Source organism: Sphaerodactylus townsendi, linkage group LG14 (assembly GCF_021028975.2).
Source record: "Sphaerodactylus townsendi isolate TG3544 linkage group LG14, MPM_Stown_v2.3, whole genome shotgun sequence".
Classification (NCBI taxonomy): domain Eukaryota; kingdom Metazoa; phylum Chordata; class Lepidosauria; order Squamata; family Sphaerodactylidae; genus Sphaerodactylus; species Sphaerodactylus townsendi.
Genome location: NC_059438.1, coordinates 42,167,653 through 42,186,072, shown reverse-complemented (window position 1 = coordinate 42,186,072; position 18,420 = coordinate 42,167,653). Strand labels below are relative to the sequence as shown.

The 18,420-nt window shown below is 46.7% G+C and overlaps 1 protein-coding gene across 1 annotated transcript in view; it reads right to left on the bottom strand.

The window, feature by feature from the left end:
• The window catches only part of SEMA5A (semaphorin 5A), a 119,620-nt gene that overhangs the window by 29,388 nt on the left and 71,812 nt on the right, over nt 1-18,420 (bottom strand). The window contains exons 11-12 of the mRNA XM_048515374.1: nt 5,509-5,656; nt 777-1,002 (exon numbers count right to left, since the gene is read on the bottom strand). Of these exons, the coding sequence (XP_048371331.1) occupies nt 777-1,002; nt 5,509-5,656 (374 nt within the window). The remainder of the gene's footprint in view (nt 1-776; nt 1,003-5,508; nt 5,657-18,420) is intronic.

The window sequence follows — 18,420 nt, the reverse complement described above, 5'->3', positions numbered from 1 at the left end:
GGTTGAGACAGCGTACGTTTAACTGAGATAGCTTACATTTAACTGGCGCCTCCGGAAAACCATTCCAACCGTCATTTTGACAAACAGGCCGAGAAGACAGCCTCAAGGGACATTTCAGCCAGAGGTTCCTGCTATAGGGGAGACTGCAGAAATACCGGTAGATGTCTCCTCTGACATTACTAAGGGCTACAGAGTATCCATCAGGAACGGATGGGTGCATAGGACAGAAAAATAACCTGGACAGACCCTAAAATACTGGGCTGAGGGAACAATATGAGGTCAAGGATTCTGATTCTTGAACTCCACAGCAACCAGCCTAGACACCATCTGTAGACAGCCCTCCATCCGCCTCCCAATGCAATCCTACGTAATTACTCCAGTCTTTAGAATGTTGTGAGATGCCAGCCATAAATGCTGGCGAAACGTCAGGAGAAAATACTACTGGAACATGGCCACACAACCCAGGAAACCCACAACATTCTAGTGATTCCAGCCGTGAAAGCCTTCAACAATGCATACTCCAGCCTTATTAGAATTAGAGACTCAGGGCACTTTCGCACAGGCAGAATAATGCTCTTTCAAACCACTTTCACAATCGTTGGCAAGTGGATTTTGCTGTTCCGCAAATGCTTTCCCTTTATTTTTAAGGACCTGTTGCCTCAACGCGTGTAGGAAACTGAGATAACGGGAGGCAAGAGGGGACCTTTGCAGGGAGAGCTGAATCTCTTGCCGGTGGCATCTTCCACACACCAATCCTGACAGGCTCAGCTGCTCACCGTCTGTTGAACATCCAGTGGAGCCGTCACTGGAACAGTAACGCATTTCAATCCTCTGCCTTCCCACATCCAGTAAACTCGCATCAGGCAGTCGTGCCTTGCAGGTGTATCGGAACCGCTGCTCGTAGTGCCCTCCGCTGTCAGAGATATTGACTGGAGTCCACGGAGTCCACGGCGTTGTCTTCTTCAGCTCTGCACAGGGGCTGGTATTGCAAGCTTGATATTCCTGCAGGGAAAGCATTTATTGACTGTAATAAAGGTGAAAGCAATCAAGATAGCCGTATCTATCGCAGCTTTTTCCAGGGCCAACGTCTTGATTTCACAAACCATCGTCAAACACCTTAGACCAGTGATGGCAAACCTTTTCGAGACCGAGTGCCCAAATTGCAACCCAAAACCCACTTATTTATCGCAAAGTGCCAACAAAGCAATTTAACTTGAATACTGAGGTTTTAGTTTAGAAAAAATGGTTGGCTCTGAGGCGTGCGTTACTCAGGAGTAAGCTTAGTGGTAGTCAGTGAATTTGTTTTGAAGCAACCGTGCAACTCTTCCAATGGGTGAATCGCGACCCTAGGAGGGTTTACTCAGAAGCAAACCCCATTGCCAGCAATCGAGCTTACTCCCAAGTAAAGGATTGCACTTTAGTTCTTCGCATGAAAATCAGTGGGGTTTAACAGTGTTTAACAGGGTTACCTACCGGTAAATTGCTTCCCCAAAACTAGGTCTTAGGTTTAATGCTAAAAATCGAGCCCAGCAGCTTAGGCCAGCCTAGATGTGTGTGTGGGGGGGTGGGGGGGCATTCTGTTTGCGCATGCCCACAGAGAGGGCTCTGAGTGCCACCTCTGGCACCTGTGCCATAGGTTCACCACCACTGCCTTAGACAGATTTCTTCCATGGCTATATCTAAAAAGGACAACTTCATGATAACATTCACTAAGGGGCTGTCAGGCCTGTGTCTGACGGGTGGGGGTGGTGGGCATTTGTGATGAGGGACTGTGTGGCTTTCTTCTCCGCAGCTGTCTGGTGATCATATCTAGCAGGTATGCCCCTGCACTTCACCCACACACATTAGGCACTGCACTGCATTTGAAAACTGCTCTGATTACAGAACCAAGTGACATCTATAAATAACTGAGGGGCGGGGGGAAGTAGTTGAGGAGGGCATCTCACCTTGCCTTCCTCGACTATTTTCTCTTTCCCTTCCCTGAAATCCCCTTAGTCGTCTTCCCCTTCCCTGCTTCCTTCTCTCCTTCAACTGCCAGACAACTTACCTTTATCTGTCCCGTCTTCAGTTCTCCCTTCTAGCCTGCACTTGGGATAAACTGTCACACAGTGCCGGCCAATGGCCTGGGCCCAGCTGTAAAGCTCCAGCCACCGGCAAAGGGCAACCCACGAGTACTTGCATAGGGCACCTCATTTCCCCCCCTACTGCCTCACTTGCAATTTCCTCTTTCCTTCCACCTGGCAACCCCCGTATCCTCAGTTTTCCTTCCTTCCTTCCTTCCTTCCTTCCTTCCTTCCTTCCTTCCTTCCTTCCTTCCTTCCTTCCTTCCTTCCTTCCTTCCTTCCTTCCTTCCTTCCTTCCTTCCTTCCTTCCTTCCTTCCTTCCTTCCTCCCTCCCTCCCTCCCTCCCTCCCTCCCTCCCTCCCTCCTTCCTTTTCTCCTTCCGTTTGCCCGTCCGTCTGGCTCGTTCGTCCGTCACCCTCATTCGTCCGGCCTCAGTCCTTCATTCAACTGTCCTTCCTTCAACTGGCCCTTCCTTCCTTTCCTTTCCTTCCTTCCTTCCTTCCTTCCTTCCTTCCTTCCTTCCTTCCTTCCTTCCTTCCTTCCTTCCTTCCTTCCTTCCTTCCTTCCTTCCTTCCTTCCTTCCTTCCTTCCTCCTGCCCCCAACTCCAACTATATTTATCATTCGCTTCCGTCATCTATAGTGCGCCTTTTTCCATAATGGAGGCCCAAAGCAGATCACATCCTTGTTCTCTCCAGTTTATTCTCACCTGAGGTAGGTGAGGCTGAGAATGTGTGGCTGGGCCAAGGCCAGTGAACTTTCACAGAAGAGTGAGGATTCGAACGTGCCTCTCCAGACTCTAATCTGGAATCCTAACTACTACACCACGCTGGGTTTTGTAAAATGACTGTCACTGAGCAGCACCAAGCAGTCAAACCGGGGTGAATCATGAAAGAAAAAAGGTATCACGTTACCTGGTGGTTGTTGCTGGACCTGACCCCGATGAATCCTTCCTTAAATGCCGAGAGAGCTCTTCCGCTGCCTTTTACCAAAGTTTGAAGGCTGACAATAATGTTGAGGCTGCCTAGCAGTGGCCACTGATGACATTCGTTTCTTAAAGCTACAGGTACTGCTTCTATTATTTTGGGTTTTTTAAACCTCCCTCCCATCTATTATTTCTTAGATTTTGATTTTTTTCCCTGCAAACCTGGTGTTTTCTAAAGATTGGCAGAATGATTTGCATTGTCTTTTCATGGCTCCAGTGTCTGGATCTAAACGTGTACAGATCTGGCTGTGTTGAGAATTAGATGAAAATGCTGTGTTCGAATGAGCACTAAATGCAGTATTGATGTTTCACTGGAGCGCATGACGTCTTGTTTTAAGCCTTTGGGCTAGTGCAATACAGCTCATGATCTTTGGCTTTTAGTTCTAAATATACGGTTCGCACAAATGGTCTTTTAAAGCTGGTTCAAAGTGAGATTCGTAATTATAGCAGTTGAAGAAAGAAATCATACCCTTTAATATAAACCAGCTACAGGTCAAAGCAGAACTTGCCTTGCGAATTCCTGTGTAATGACTTCTTCCTCTGACCCGTATTTGGCATTCAGATTTAAAAGTTCTCCAAGGGAGATTGGAAAACGGTGTTTTTTTTCCTTTAGAAGAAAGAGCATCATGCTCAAAACCTTGCAAATGCGTCTCCCAGAGCTAGTATGGAGTCACGGATTGGTTGTTTCAGAGCGTGTTCATGAGATATGTGTTCAATTCCCTTTCCACCCAGACCTCATTTCTCAGTCTAAACTACCTCATAGGCCAGCAATGGCAAACCTTTTCGAGACCGAGTGCCCAAACTGCAACCCAAAACCCACTTATTTATCGCAAAGTGCCAACACGGCAATTTAACCTGAATATTGAGGTTTTTGTTTAGAAAAAACAGTTGGCTCCGAGGTGTGCGATACTTGGGAGTAAGCTTGGTGGTAGTCGGTGGCTTTGCCTTGAAGCAACCGTGCAACTCTTCCAATGCGTGAATCACGATCCTAGGAGGGTTTACTCAGAAGCAAGCCCCATCGCCAGCAACCTAGCTTACTCCCAGGTAAAGGATCATGCTTTAGTTTAACAGCGCTTAACAGGGTTACCTACACTACTTCCCCAAAACTAGGTCTTAGGTTTAATGCTAATAATCGAGCCCAGCGGTCCAGGCCAGCCTAGACGTGTGGTGGGGGCGACTCTGTGCATGCCCACAGAGAGGGCTCTGAGTGCCACCTCTGGCACCCGTGCCATAGGTTCGCCATCACTGTCATAGGCTGCTGTGAGGATGGGGGGGGGGGGCTATATACACAAAAACCACAAGCTCCTTGAGGAAAGGATGGGATTAAAAACACCAAAAAGAAATACGCAAAAGACAGAATTTCTAACTACACAAGGGAGGAAAAATCTTCAGGATTTTTTTTTGTCAATCACATAGTTAACCCCCAAAACCAAGGAGCCAGCTGCTTCAGATCAGAACATGGAAGTCAGTGACCCGGCCAACCACGTTAACTTCTTGGCCCCCGTTTTGAAACAGATCGGTTGACGACCCTCATGACCGGGATGGTCCAGGCTAGCCTGATTTCTTCAGCTCTCAGAAGCTAACCTGTGGCTGGTTTATATGACAGGGCACGATCTCTTTCTTTAGCTGGGGTGCCCCAGGGTGTGCCCCATCCCCCATTCTTTGCTAAGGAGATGTGGGCTACCCTTTTGAGGGTCCATAAGGACCCCCTGAACCAAACTGCACCGAACTTGGGGGTGCCATCAGGACAGTTTCCAGATGATACCCTGAAATTTTGGTGCCGATACATCACAAAAAATGCAACCCCTTCAGGAACATCCCAGAAATTTGCCCAAGAATATTTGTTCTGCATTGAGTTTTCTGCATTGCTGTCAATGGGGGTTGCAGGTCGGTGGGGGGCATTTCTGAAGGCACAGTCTCAAAACTTTCAGGGTCTCATCAGGAGACTGACCTAATGATACCCCCCCAGGTTTGGTGCAGTTTGGTTCAGGGGGGCCAAAGTTATGGACCCTCAAAACTGTAGCCCCTATCTCCTATTAGCTCCCATTGGAAACATAGAGGTGGGGCACCCCCTTTGTGAGTCCATAACTTTGGACTCCTTGAACCAAACCTCACCAAACCTGGGGGGTAGCATAAGGACAGTCCCCTGATGATACACTGAAATTTTGGTGCTGATATGTCTAAAACTGCACCCCCTGCAGGCACCAATGTCCTGGTGCAAAAAAATGTTTTGGTTGTGGTGGGGTGGCCGCCCATGGGGAGGGGGGGGCACCCAACTCAGGTTTTGCCCAGGGCTCCAGTTTGCTTCGTTACACCCCTGAATGAAGATCTTTCCTTTTTCTGCCACCACCCATCTGTGTCAGCATTCCCCTGGTCCAGCGTCTTACAAATACTTTCCACATTTAACAGGCTCCTATGAATATCAAACAGGCTCCCCCCAAACCCCAGCCAATTCTACTCACCACACTGCAGCCGGGACAGTCCGGGCCGTTCTCACACGCCCTGTGACGGGCCTGAATGCCTCCTCCGCACTGGGCCGTGCAACGTTCCCAAGAACCCCAACCCGTCCAGAACATGTGAGGGGAGCACAGCAAATGCTCATTGCAATACCTGTGGGAAATTATTTATGTATTTATTCATTGAATTTCTATGTCACCTCTCCAGGGGACTGGCCGGAGGTGGCTTACAAAATAAAACGTAATTAAAAACGCACCGCAGCATAAAAGTTGTTAATTAAAACCCAGCCTGAGCGTAAAAAATGTAAAACATTAAGCAGATTAAAATTATTATTGTTATTAGATGAATTGGCGTTTATACCTGCCTTTCTCTCCTGTAAGGAGTCTCAAAGCAGCTTACAGTTACTTTCCTTTCCCCTCCCTACAAGAGACACCTTCTGAGGTGGGGTGGGGGGGCGAGAGATTTCGGAGAGAACTGCAACTAGTCCAAGGTCACCCAGCAGGGTTCATGTGGAAGAATGGGGAATCAAACTCAGTTCTCCAGATCAGAGTCCTCTGCTCTTAACCACGACTGACTGCTAATGAGATATACCGTCTCATAAAGCAAAGACTCTTTGAGCAGGACTACCAGAAACTGATGGCACAAGCAAATAAAACCTGCTCTCCAATCCATCTGCATATTTTGCCTCGTTTTCCCACTCCTGCTAACCATCTACATCTTCTACATGAGCCCACTCTGAGACGCGCTGTCACCTTAGCCAGATGCAATGTTCTTCCTTCTACCAGACGATACAACAGAGAGCCCCATCTTCCCATCCTCTGATAGATCTTTGCACCTCCAATCCTGGTCTTGAAGAAAACCGGGCCCATCATGTTCTATTATACTGCCCTTTATACATGCAGAGCGGGAAAGACTACTTAACCCTCTCTTAGCTGATCTAGGCAACACTACAGATGCTGTCAAAACTTTGTTCTTGTTAGACAGCAACTCAACTGCTACCATCGAACAAACTGCTAGATTCTTGTGTGTTGTCATCACTGAACGTTCCCAAATGCTTAGCAGACTCAATCCCAATTCAGTGGCTTAATATTCCAGCTTTCACGATGCTTGTTTTTTTAAAAACTTTTTTACCAGTCAATTTTGATTTCCATTGTATAATTTATATATATGCCATTAAAGGTTTCATCATCATCATCATCATCATCATCATCATCATCATCATCATCATCATCATCATCATCATCATCATCATCATCATCATCATCATCTTAACCACAACAGCATGCTGGCTCTTGTGCTAAAACTCTCTCAGGGGAAATATTCTCAGGGTGGACGCAGACCGTTGTACAATGTTAAAAGATCAACCTCTTAATTAAAAGCCTGGATTTTTTAAAAAAATTGCGCCGAGTCTAAAAGGGAGCCACAAAGGCTCAAGGCAAACTTCAAGGGAAGGGCATTCCACAGTTGAGGGATCACCACTAACAAAGAAAAAAGCCCAGTCATGTCTGCAGGAAGGGGCACAGAAAGCAGGGCTTGTGGGGCAGATGTTAAACAGTGGGTAGGATAGGATGGGAAGAGATGGTTGGTCCTTCATAAAACTTGGCCTCAATGCATGTTGACCCTTAAAACCAGCTCTTTGAATTGAGCCAGCGTGGTATAGAGAAAGCCAGCATGGACAGCGGTTAGCGTAGGGTGGCCAACCTATGGTGCTCCAGATGTCCATGGACTACAATTCCCATCAGCCCCTGCCAGCATGGCCAATTGGGAATTGTAGTCCACAGACATCTGGAGCACCATAGGCTGGCCACCCCTGGGTTAGCGTGCCAGACTAAGATTTGGGAAGACTCCGGTTTGAAGCTCCCCTCTTTCACAGAAGCTTGCTGAGTGAGATTGGGCCAGTCACATGCTCTCAGCCTAACCTGACTTACAGGGTTGTTGTAAACAGAGAATGAGGCAAGCCACTCTGGATTCCCATTAGGAGGGAAAGAGGGATACAAATGGAGATCAATAAATAAGGTCGCTATCGCCTACTCAGACTGGCAGCCGCTCTCCAAAGTCTCAGGTATCGGTTGCCTTCTGAGGGTGGGAACCACCAGGGTGAATCCTCTCCAATAACCACACTGGACACTTTGCTGGGATAAACATTTGGCCATAGCCATTTTATTAGCCAACCAAAAACAGAAGAGTGAGGCGTAGCATGGGTCTTGATCTGGCCTGTCTGTTTCATAGCAAAGCTCCAATGGGCGGATGCCCTGTATTGGACTTCGCTCCGCTGAAGGGCTCTGCCGGGCGGATGCTCCTGGCAAGAGGTGATCCCCATTTTGCCAGTTCGGCAGGGCGGTTGCCTCTTGCCGCCATCGGCACTTCCAGATCATTACCCATGCGCCACCGCCAAACGGCTATGACAGAAAAATGCAACAACCGGACAAACCCAGGGAGAGGTGGGTGGGCAAATCGCTGGCTGGCCGAAGCACATGGCCAGAACAAAGGAGGGCTATCGCCTACTCAGACTGGCAGCCGCTCTCCAAAGTCTCAGGTATCGGTTCTTCATACACCTGCTGTCTGGGAGTGTCTGCGCGCAACACAAATGTTCCACTGCTGAACCACTTGGAGGCCCCTTCCGCACATGCAGAATAATCCACCTTCAATGCACTTTGCAGCTGGGTCTTGCTGTGCGGGATAGCAAAACCCAGTTGCAAACAATCGTGGAAGTGGATTGAAATTGTATTATTCTGCATGTGTGGAAGGGGCCTGAGGAACGCATTTTGGCAACGGAGTTCCGATACATGGGAGTTTCTGGTATACTTTCTATGTAGATTTTATTTCTGACTTTTCCGTTTCACGAGTGTTCTTCAGAGACTTTACATTGGGTCTTGGGGTCACTGTCATCATGGTTACCGTGGGGATTAAACAGCCTCTTTTATGCTGTTTTTTTCTCCATGGATATAGCTGTTCTATTGATATTAAAAATACATAATGACAATGCATCGTTTATGGTGCTATAATGATTTATTACTTTTCTGATTCAAATTTTATAGCGTCATAACAACAGATCATTAGAGTTCTATAGCAATTATTGATACGAAAGGAAACCTTCAAGGAAACCCTGGTGTCAGAACAAGAAAAAAATGCAGGAAAAATAGAGCCTATAGGGCAGTGACGGCGAACCTTTTTAAGACCAAATGCCAAATTGCAACCCAAACCCCACTTATTTATTGCAAAGGGCCAACCCGTCAATTTAACCTGAATGCTGAGGTTTTAGTTTAGAAAAAACCGGTTGGCTCCCTCTTCCTCCGCCCCACCCACTCAAGCAAGGGGCAGCCTGCTCTAGCCTCCAGCAAGTCCTGCATGCACCACTCTGTGCCTCTCTAGCATCTCTGTCTCCTCTGCACCCCCCCCCGCCCCTCGGGCAGCAGCCACCCGGATCACAGGCACCAGGCCCACTAGCCGAGTCCTCCCTGCTCACCGCAGTGTGCGCACGTCGTGCTCAGTGGGCCAGGCCAGCCCAGATGTGTGTGTGTGGGGGTGTGTGTGTGATTTTCCACCCCCACATAACAAACTCTGTGTGTGCGTGCCCACAGAGAGGGCTCCGAGTGCCACCTCTGGCACCCGTGCCATAGGTTCGCCATCACTGCCATAGGGACTGACAGCAGGATAATCAGGTTAGTGTGGGCGGGAACTTCAAGAGAAAAAAAATATACCCAGCAATCCTTCCAGTCAGTTGGCTAACAAGCTCGGACAGCCTTCTTTTTAAAAACTTAAATAAAACAAAGCAGATTTCAGAAAGAATGAAGTTAGAATGGGGGGGGGGGGGATAGAAACAGGAAGATTACAGCCTGATGCTCTGTAGAAGGTGCAGCAGTGGTGTAGTGGTTAAGAGCAGGTGTTCTCTAATCTGGAGGAACTGGGTTTGACTCCCTGCTCTCCCATTTGAGCTGTGGAGCTTATCTGGAGAATTCAGATTGGCCTGTGCACTCCCACACACGCTAACTGCGTGACCTTGGGCTAGTCACAGCTTCTCAGAGCTCTCTCAGCCCCACCCACCTCACAGGGTGTTTGTTGTGAGGGGGGAAGGGCAAGGAGATTGTCAGCCCCTTTGAGTCTCCTGCAGGAGAGAAAGGGGGGATATAAATCCAACTCTCTTCTTCTTCTTCTTCTTCTTCTTCTTCTTCTTCTTCTTCTTCTTCTTCTTCTTCTTCTTCTTCTTCTTCTTCTTCTTCTTCTTCTTCTTCGTCTTCGTCTTCTTCGTCTTCGTCTTCTTCTTCTTCTTCTTCGTCTTCTTCTTCTTCTTCGTCTTCTTCTTCTTCTTCGTCTTCTCCTTCTCTTCTTCTTCTTCTCTTCTTCTCCTTCTCCTTCTCTTCTTCTTCTTCTAGAAGCTTCACCCCCTGCCCCCCAAATATACTCCAGTTTGGAAGCTGAGATGGAGATTAATCTCTTGGGGAGCTCCCTGTATCTAGCTTTGTAAAGAGTATCCCAAACAACATTTCGTTTCCCCTATCACCATCCATGCTTGAATCAAGGCACTGCAACACGTTTGCCCACTTTCAGTTTTTGCCTCAGAAAAGAAACATTTCTTGCAGTCACAACAAAATATTAAAACACCACAACACTGAAACAGTGAAAAAAAATGTTTAAGTTGGACCATTAAAGTCTGGTGGGAAAAAAACAATACTCCACAAGGTATAGAGCTACAAAATGCTGGCAGTCTCTGCTTGTTGTCAAGGAACAGGAGACCACAGCTTTGGCAAGCAAAAGTTCACTCTTTCATTAAGTTGAAATTCCTTCTTTTCTGAGCAAAAGGCCAGGGATTTAGATCTTAAAAACTTGCAAGCACGGGCCGTACAATTTAAACCTGTTCTGTTTTCTGCTTCTGAGTTCCCCAGGTGTTTCTTAAACCCCTTACCAAACACACACACAAAAAATGAACAACAAATCGTTTTCACAAATTTTCTCCAAACAAGCAATAGATAACTGTAAGCCCACCCAGGCCTACAAAAAACCCCAGATCCTCATTCTCAATGCATGTCTACAAGTTTTAGGCCTTTCCCACACAAAGTTGTTCACAACAAATTTTGCCACCAAATGCTATGGGTTTCTTTCTTCTAATTCTGCATGTTTTCCCCCCCTTCCATTTGGTTCCGGAAGCATTTCCCCTTCATTTCCCCTCCACTGTTTTCCCAAGCAATGTCTCTGGATCAACTTCCAAGCCATCTTCTTTTGAGAAGAAGAAGAAGAGTTTGTATTTATATCCCCCCTTTCTCTCCTATAGGAGACTCAAAGGGGCTGACAATCTCCTTGCCCTTCCCCCCTCACAACAAACACCCTGTGAGGTAAGTGGGGCTGAGAGAGCTCCGAGAAGCTGTGACTAGCCCAAGGTCACCCAGCTGGCGTGTGTGGGAGTGCACAGGCTAATCTGAATCCCCCAGATAAGCCTCCACAGCTCAGGCGGCAGAGCGGGGAATCAAACCCGGTTCCTCCAGAATAGATACACGAGCTCTTAACCTCCTACGCCACTGCTGAGTGTGTTATCATGTTATTCCTCCGTCCCACCAAGCACTTGGCCCTTAACTGAACCCCATTTAGTCATCCAACTTCCCCTTCAGCCATTTTCTCCTCTCTCGCCTCCTTCATTCTCTATCACAGTGATGGCGAACCTATGGCACAGGTGCCAGAGGTGGCAGTCAGAGCCCTCTCTGTGGGCACGCACAAACAGAGTGTCCCCCTCAACACATCTAGGCTGGCCTGGGCCGCTGGGCTCGATTATTAGCATTAAACTTAAGACCCAGTTTTGAGGAAGTAGTGCAGGTTAAGCGCTGTTAAATCCCACTGATTTGCATGCAAAGAACTAAAGCGCAATCCTTTACCTGGAAGCAAGCTCGGTTGCTGGCAATGGGGCTTGCTTCTGAGTAAACCCTCCTAGGGTTGTGATTCACCCATTGGAAGAGTTGCATGGTTGCTTCAAAGCAAAGCCATCGACTACCACCAAGCTTACTCCCGAGTAACGCGTGCCTCGGAGCCAACCGTTTTTTCTAAATGAAAAGCTCAGTATTTAGGTTAAATTGCCGTGTTGGCACTTTGCGATAAATAAGCGGGTTTTGGGTTGCAATTTGAGCACTCGGTCTCGAAAAGGTTCGCCATCACTGCTCTATCACATTAAGCCTGGTCAATTGTATCAGCTTTGTCAGTTTCATCCAGAATGAGCAATGTCACCTCAAGGTGAAAAGACAACGTGTCAGCAGTTAGGAGCGAGTGAAATTGACAAGGAAAGTTGCTTTTACAGGAGTTAACTGACAAGGGACTGATACAGTAAAGGGTTGTTTTTCTACATGCAGGATGATATCCCACCACCATTAGGAATTATATGTTTTCGGCAGCAGTATGTGGAATAACACAACCAAAGAGATGAGGGGGGGAAACTAAGGGAGCGGGGGAATGGAAGTATGTGGAATGATTTCACAGAAAATATTCCAAGACACAAGGTTTGACCACTGGGAAAATCTGTGGTAAGTTGTGCATGCAGAAAAAGCCTTAGGCGGTTAGGCACAACCAGGGGAGAGACCCTGCATCGGCATTAATCATGCCAATGCAGGGTCTGGGGCTGTTCGCACAAATGGCCCCATGAGATGCTGGCCCCAAACGCCTCCTTATCTTCTGCTGGCAGCCGCGTTGCTCTATCGTCACTCTGAGGAGGGAAGGGGACACGTCCCCATGGCCGCAGTGACGGCTGAAGCACCGGAGACCAGGGGGCGTGTCACCTTCCCTCCTCAGAGCGACGTGGCTACCAGCAGAAGGTAAGGAGGCATTTGGGGCCAGGGAGGGGAGGGGAGGGGAGGAGAGGGGGAAACGCTGGCTTCCACCCGCTGCCGTTCGCATGGCAGCGGATGGAAGCTGGCGTTTGCAGAAAAACTCGTTCCCCAAGCGAGTTTTGAATACACCGTTTGGGCAGGCACAGAGTGCTGCTGCATCAATTTGGCAGAGGCGCCTGTGCGAAGGGTCCCCACCAAAACGGTGTTTTACCGGGCTGAAGCCGTTTGTAAAGGATTCAATGGTGTTGATGGTGAAGTAACCTTGAGTGCATTCCACAGCCCGGGCGATGGGCCAGATGCATCGGCGGAGACTTTATCTTTGCGCGGGAGATGAAGACTCCGTTCCCATGGGAAGCAGGAAGGGGGGATGGGGTGAATGGTGTTATAACCTGTGCTTCTGGCGGGAAGTGCCATTCCTGCCACTACGTGTATGTGAGCTTTCTAAGATATCTTAATAAACGGACTTTTACACCCAAAAAGCCTTTTATTTCTGCTTCTATGGAATTCCTTACACCGTTGCTTTCAGCCCGTGCAGAAGCTGCCTTAGAGATGGCTGAGAGAAACAAAAAGCATTTTTCACACTTGAGTTTTGAGGAAACACTCTTCAAAGAATAATTAAAAACAGGAGCTGGAATGCATTTCTATTTTACACAACTGGTGGCTGAAAGATCATTAGGTACTTGACCAACGGAGGCTGTTCTAAATATGATCTGAATTGTGTTAAGAGCCCATAATCTTGCTATTTATGGAGCTGAAAAGCTGTTTTCTCATCACAAAGGCAGAATAGGGTATCCGTTTCCTCACGCACAATATTTTGCAACAGGTTGGTTTAAAAATGTGATTATTCCATGTGAAGAATCCTTCCCTAATCCTCAGACGCATTTGCTTTTACCCAGTCTTCTAACAAAAATGTAGCATACATTTTGCAGTGATATTAATTAGGCTGACTCGGTGTTGAATTTCATTTTTCTTCATGTAACTAGGAATGCTGATAGTTGAATTCCAGACATAGGGAATATAGCCACATATGGAAACCCACCAATCAAGGGTCTTTCTGAAATATTCAGGGACAGTTTGTCAGGACCATGCCTGTCACTACCTTGATGTCTTGCTGTGTGTTCAGTTCACTTCAGTTCAGTTTTATTACGGCCATTAGGCCAGCAAAAAAGAGCAGAGAAGAACAAGAAAAAGGAGGAACAACAAACAAAAGAACAATCGAATTTGCACTGAAATCCACGAAACAGAAATCCACACAAAAAATATCATCAGCTTGTAGCATTCTTACGGTCACCCTCATGTGGTCTGGCTCTTGGTCCCAACATGGTTCTTCTCTTACTATATGCCAGCATACAAAATTTAGCTACCTGCTGAGATATAAGAGAAACTCGGTCTTCCAGCAAAATTCTCACAAGAACTGAGTCGGAATTAACTCTAGTTAAATTTCTGTACTGGATAAACAATGGATGAATTAACGCCTCCCTTTCCCCTTTATGGAGTTCACAATGCAATAAAATATGTAATACAGAGTCCACTTCCCCTGAGTTACAAACACATAGTCTCCTATGTCGTGGGATTTTTTGAAATCTGCCCATTAGATTGGCTGATGGAAAAGCGTCAAAACGGGCCCTTGAAAAGGCCCAGCGGCATTTCGTAGATGTTATATTGGACAGGTAAGGGGCAGCCGAGATACCTGTCCAAGATTTTAATGGTTTATATAACGCCGGTAACAAGGAGAAATCTGTTTGCATTTCAATATCATTGAGCCGTTGATAGACCAAGGCTGTTGCTCTGCAATGATCCAGTTCCAATAATTGTACAGGATCCAAACCACACTGTGTAAGTTTAAGTGTTATTTTTTCTAGCCAGCTTGGATATGGTGTTGCTGCCAGAAGCAAAGGCAATAAACCCATGGGATGGGAGAGGACTTTAAGCCAGTATTTGATAATAAGCCTCCAAAAGGTTGTCTCAACTTTAACCAACCCTGCTTCTTGTCTTAAAACTACATTAGCTGTACATTTAGGAGTGTTAAAAAGAGCTCTGAGGAATGTGGATAGGACTCTCTCTAATAGAGTGAAATCCGAAATTATTGCCAATGGGGCTCCATAGGTGAGTTGTGCCAGGGATTTAGCTTCAAATAATCTAATTGCCGCTGGAATAAATCCACCCCCTTGTGATCGAAAATATCTTAGGATTGCCTGTGAGCTCCTTTGTGCTGTGTGTATGGCTGTTTGTATATGGGCTGAGGGTTTTCCGTTGTACTGGAAAACCACACCTAGGTATTTGAAACACTTTATTTGTTCAATCTGATGACCTAACAACTGCCATTTCAGTTTCTTAAATTTGGCATTAAAATGCACTATCTTGGTCTTTGTGTAGTTGATACTTAGCTGTTCCTCTGTGCATATCTGAGCAAATATCTTCAGTGTGTGAATTGCAAATGTTTCCCTGTTTCCCTCTTCCCTTCCTGGCAATCTCCTGGCGCCAGCCCATCTTCAAAGAGGTATGAAAGGTTCCCAGGTCCTTTGAAGCTCTGTAGTGTAATTGTAGTAGAAACTATAGTGGACATTTGATATGGGGCGAAATGGAGGGGGGGGGGGTTAAAGGATATAGGTTCTGGATCTGAGCTCTCTAGCTCAGATCCTGCTTTGCATTGTAACTCTTCAGTTACCTGGAATAAACTGTCTTAGAACATTTCTACTGTCTCTGTAATTTCCACGTCCGAGAGTCTGACAAGTTTCCTCGCCAGATCACTTGTGAGTTACAAGAGATCACTTGTGAGTTACAAGAGATATACTCCAGTATACAAGAACATCTTAGTCCCACTTCTACAGAAAAAATGTTTTGTGCGGTAGGGAGCAAAGATACTGATTTACTTCAAATATATCCTGCCTCTCTCCTCTCTTCCATTTCATCCCACACTTTAATCTTCAGAACCACTATGGTAAAGTGGTCAGACTAGGTTCCAATCCCGCTCTGCCTTGCTGGGTGACCTTGGGCCAGTTGCCCACTCTCAGCCGAACCTACCTCACAGGGCTGTTGGAGGAAACAAGAATAATGTAAACTGCTTTGGTCTCTTGTTGGGATACAAATGAAGTAAGTAAGTAACATGCTCCCTTTTGGGAGGGTTTTAATGAGGGTTATTGCGGACATTGTTACTGATCGCTGCGTATTAAATTGTTTTAATGTATTTAAGGATTATTGTATATATGTGATTATTGTTGTTCACTGCCCAGAGCCCTTCGGGGGTAGGGTGGTATACAAAACCCAATAATAAACAAACAAACAAAAACAAACAACCAAACAAACAAAAACCAACCAACCAACCAACCAACCAACCAACCAACCAACCAACCAACCAAGTCAGTAAGTCAGTAAGTCAGTAAGTCAGTAAGTCAGTAGTTTGTGGCCGGCCAATTATTGGTGGAGTAAGCCCGATGGGTCGCCAAGCATCTGAATCTGGAGCCCGCTGAGGCAAGTTGTGAATGAAACACAGGATGAATGTTAATACTAACGAAGGTAATTCCAATCGAAAGCAGTCACATTATTAATCACTTGTTTAATCTTGAAAGTGTCCTATAAATTCTCTTGCCCAGCTTGGAATATTTGTGCACATCTCTGAGGTAGTTCTTGTGGACAAATAAACCCATGCCTCTACCTCTTGTAAGGGAAACTCAGATCGCATGTTTGTCTGCCTGCATTTTTTTGCTTCTTCTGTGCTTGTGTAAGGATGATGACACCACTTCCATCGCTCAGTCAGTGACTGATCCACTCGCCAAACTCCGGGTTGCAAGGCTTGATCCGAGGAGGGGCAGCAGCGAGGGAAAGAACGTCCTGACACCACTTCAAATGGAGTTTTGTTGGGACTACTGTGAACTGGCGCTATAGCATTACCAGCAAAGGCAATAACTCGAACCAATTGTCCTGGTGATAATTTCAGGTATAACGATACTGTTCCAACGCTCTGTTGTTCGCTCTGACTGGCCGGCCGCTTATGATGGTACGGGCAGCGAAAGTGCTGAGGTGGTTCCCAAAAAGCTTTCCAGGAACGCTTCCAGAATTTCGACACACAAACTGTGGGTCATGGGTTGGAAATTACCTTCTCAGGTGAAGAGTGCGCAAATGGTAGACATGTTGGAATAAAACAACCTGGCTAATTTAGGGGCTGACGGGATGGTGGGGCACGGAATAAAATGGGGCGCCTGCTTCGAAAAGATCCACCACCACCCACAAACAGTGTTTCCATGGCTTTCCTCGAGGTCCGTAATGAAATCCATGGATATTATCAAGCCAGGGCTGAAGCAGCGGATGGGTTGCAACAACCCATGGGGTTTGCCAGGATGGACTTGGCTTCAGCACGAGGACAGCCCTTTATGCAATACTTTCAATGTCTTGTGCATGGAGCTCCACCAACTGACGCCGCGAGCAGGTGCAGGGTTTTAAAAATCCGGAATAACCTGCTCCGGCATCATGGCCAGCGTAAGACTTGTTCACGCACCATCGGGCGGGATCGCATCAACATTCACCTTCTCCAGACCCCTCCTTCCGCTGCAGGAGGGGATCTGAATCGGCGGAAGTTCGATGCCCCCCCGCCTCTTCCAGCTGATGCAGAAAGGCTAAATGACATCAGGATGATTGGTGAAGGTGGCGAAGTGATGGGATCGGGTAACCACCAAGCCCAGCTGCTGGCGGCTTATAGGACAGTACGGGAATAGCTCGCAAGGATGTATCCACCCCTTGGGAGAGTGACCCGCCAGCTCATTGCCTTTGCCTGGGAAAAATGACCGAGAAGAAGAACCTGGAGAAGAAGTCAGCCCACCGTAATTGCTTAGCAGACATTTTGAGGGGGGTGGAGAGGTCTGCCAAATTCCCATGATTCCATTCCAAACTTGAAGGATGGGTAGCCCTTCCAACCAATGTCGCCATGCTAAGAGCTTCTTTGGTGCAGCTGTTTCTTTATCACCCACGGTCCAGTTGGAGCTCAGGGTCGAGAACTTTTTTTTGGATAAGGCTAATAACGGAACTAGTTTTATTATCTTTATTTTTCTGCAAAAGGAGTTCCACGCCTTTGTCTGAAGCGCCTACATGTACAAATCTTAAAGGCAATGAGGACGGGTGCTTTAACACGGGTTCTATGGTGAAAGCTGGGATTTGGAGTAATTGAAAGGAGTCCTGACAGGCAGGAGACCAAAGAAGGGTGTCCCTGGTTTGGAGCCAATGGTCCCTCCCTTTGTACGAAGTAAGTCAGTGAGGGGCAGCACAAGCTCAGCAAATTGTGGGATAAAGTCCTGGTAGAAATTGACTAATCCCAAAAAAGGATTGTGGTCTTTACGGGTGGTTGGGATGGGCCAATTAACTACAGCGCCACTTTAAGGGATCTATTTCCCAACCTCTTCTGTAGAGATTTGATAAACTGGGTGGAGATAATGCATGAGGTCTGATGGAAGGCACATTTAGACAACTCACGAATAGGGAGTTATCGAGGAGACGTTGTAACACGGCTCGAACCAGACGAACGTGCTCCTCCGTTTGTGAATATATAAGGACATCATCCAAATAAACAACTACCTTTGAACAAGAATTCTTGTAGTACTTCATTGATGAGACATGAAAGCCCTGGGGCCCCTATAGATAACCTGAAAGGCATTACAAGGTATAAATATTGCCCAAATTTAGTGTTGAAAGCAGTTAAATGTTCAAAAAACCCTTGGGCGCATTCGCGACTCTATAATATGCTTCCTCAGAAATCAAGTTTTGTAAAAACTGGCCCCGGTCTCCTAAGGCCTACAGATCTTTAATCAGGGTAAGGGATATTTATTAGAAATAGAGACAGCATTTAAACCCTATAGTCCGTAAGTAATAATGAAGGGTACCATCCTTCTTCTTAAAAAAAAATAATGGAGCAGTGTAGGTACTTTTCAGAGCTTGACTAATAAACCCTCGAAGTTGCTACTTTATCCAGGAAGCACGAAGTTCTTTCCTCGGTAGGACTCAATCGACAACTCTATCCTGGGAAGTTGGGCTCCTGGTACTAATAGGGATTTTACAGTCCGTGTCTGATGGGGGGGGGTAGTTGGTCACATTCCTGTTCTTCAAAACACTTTAGACAAGTCC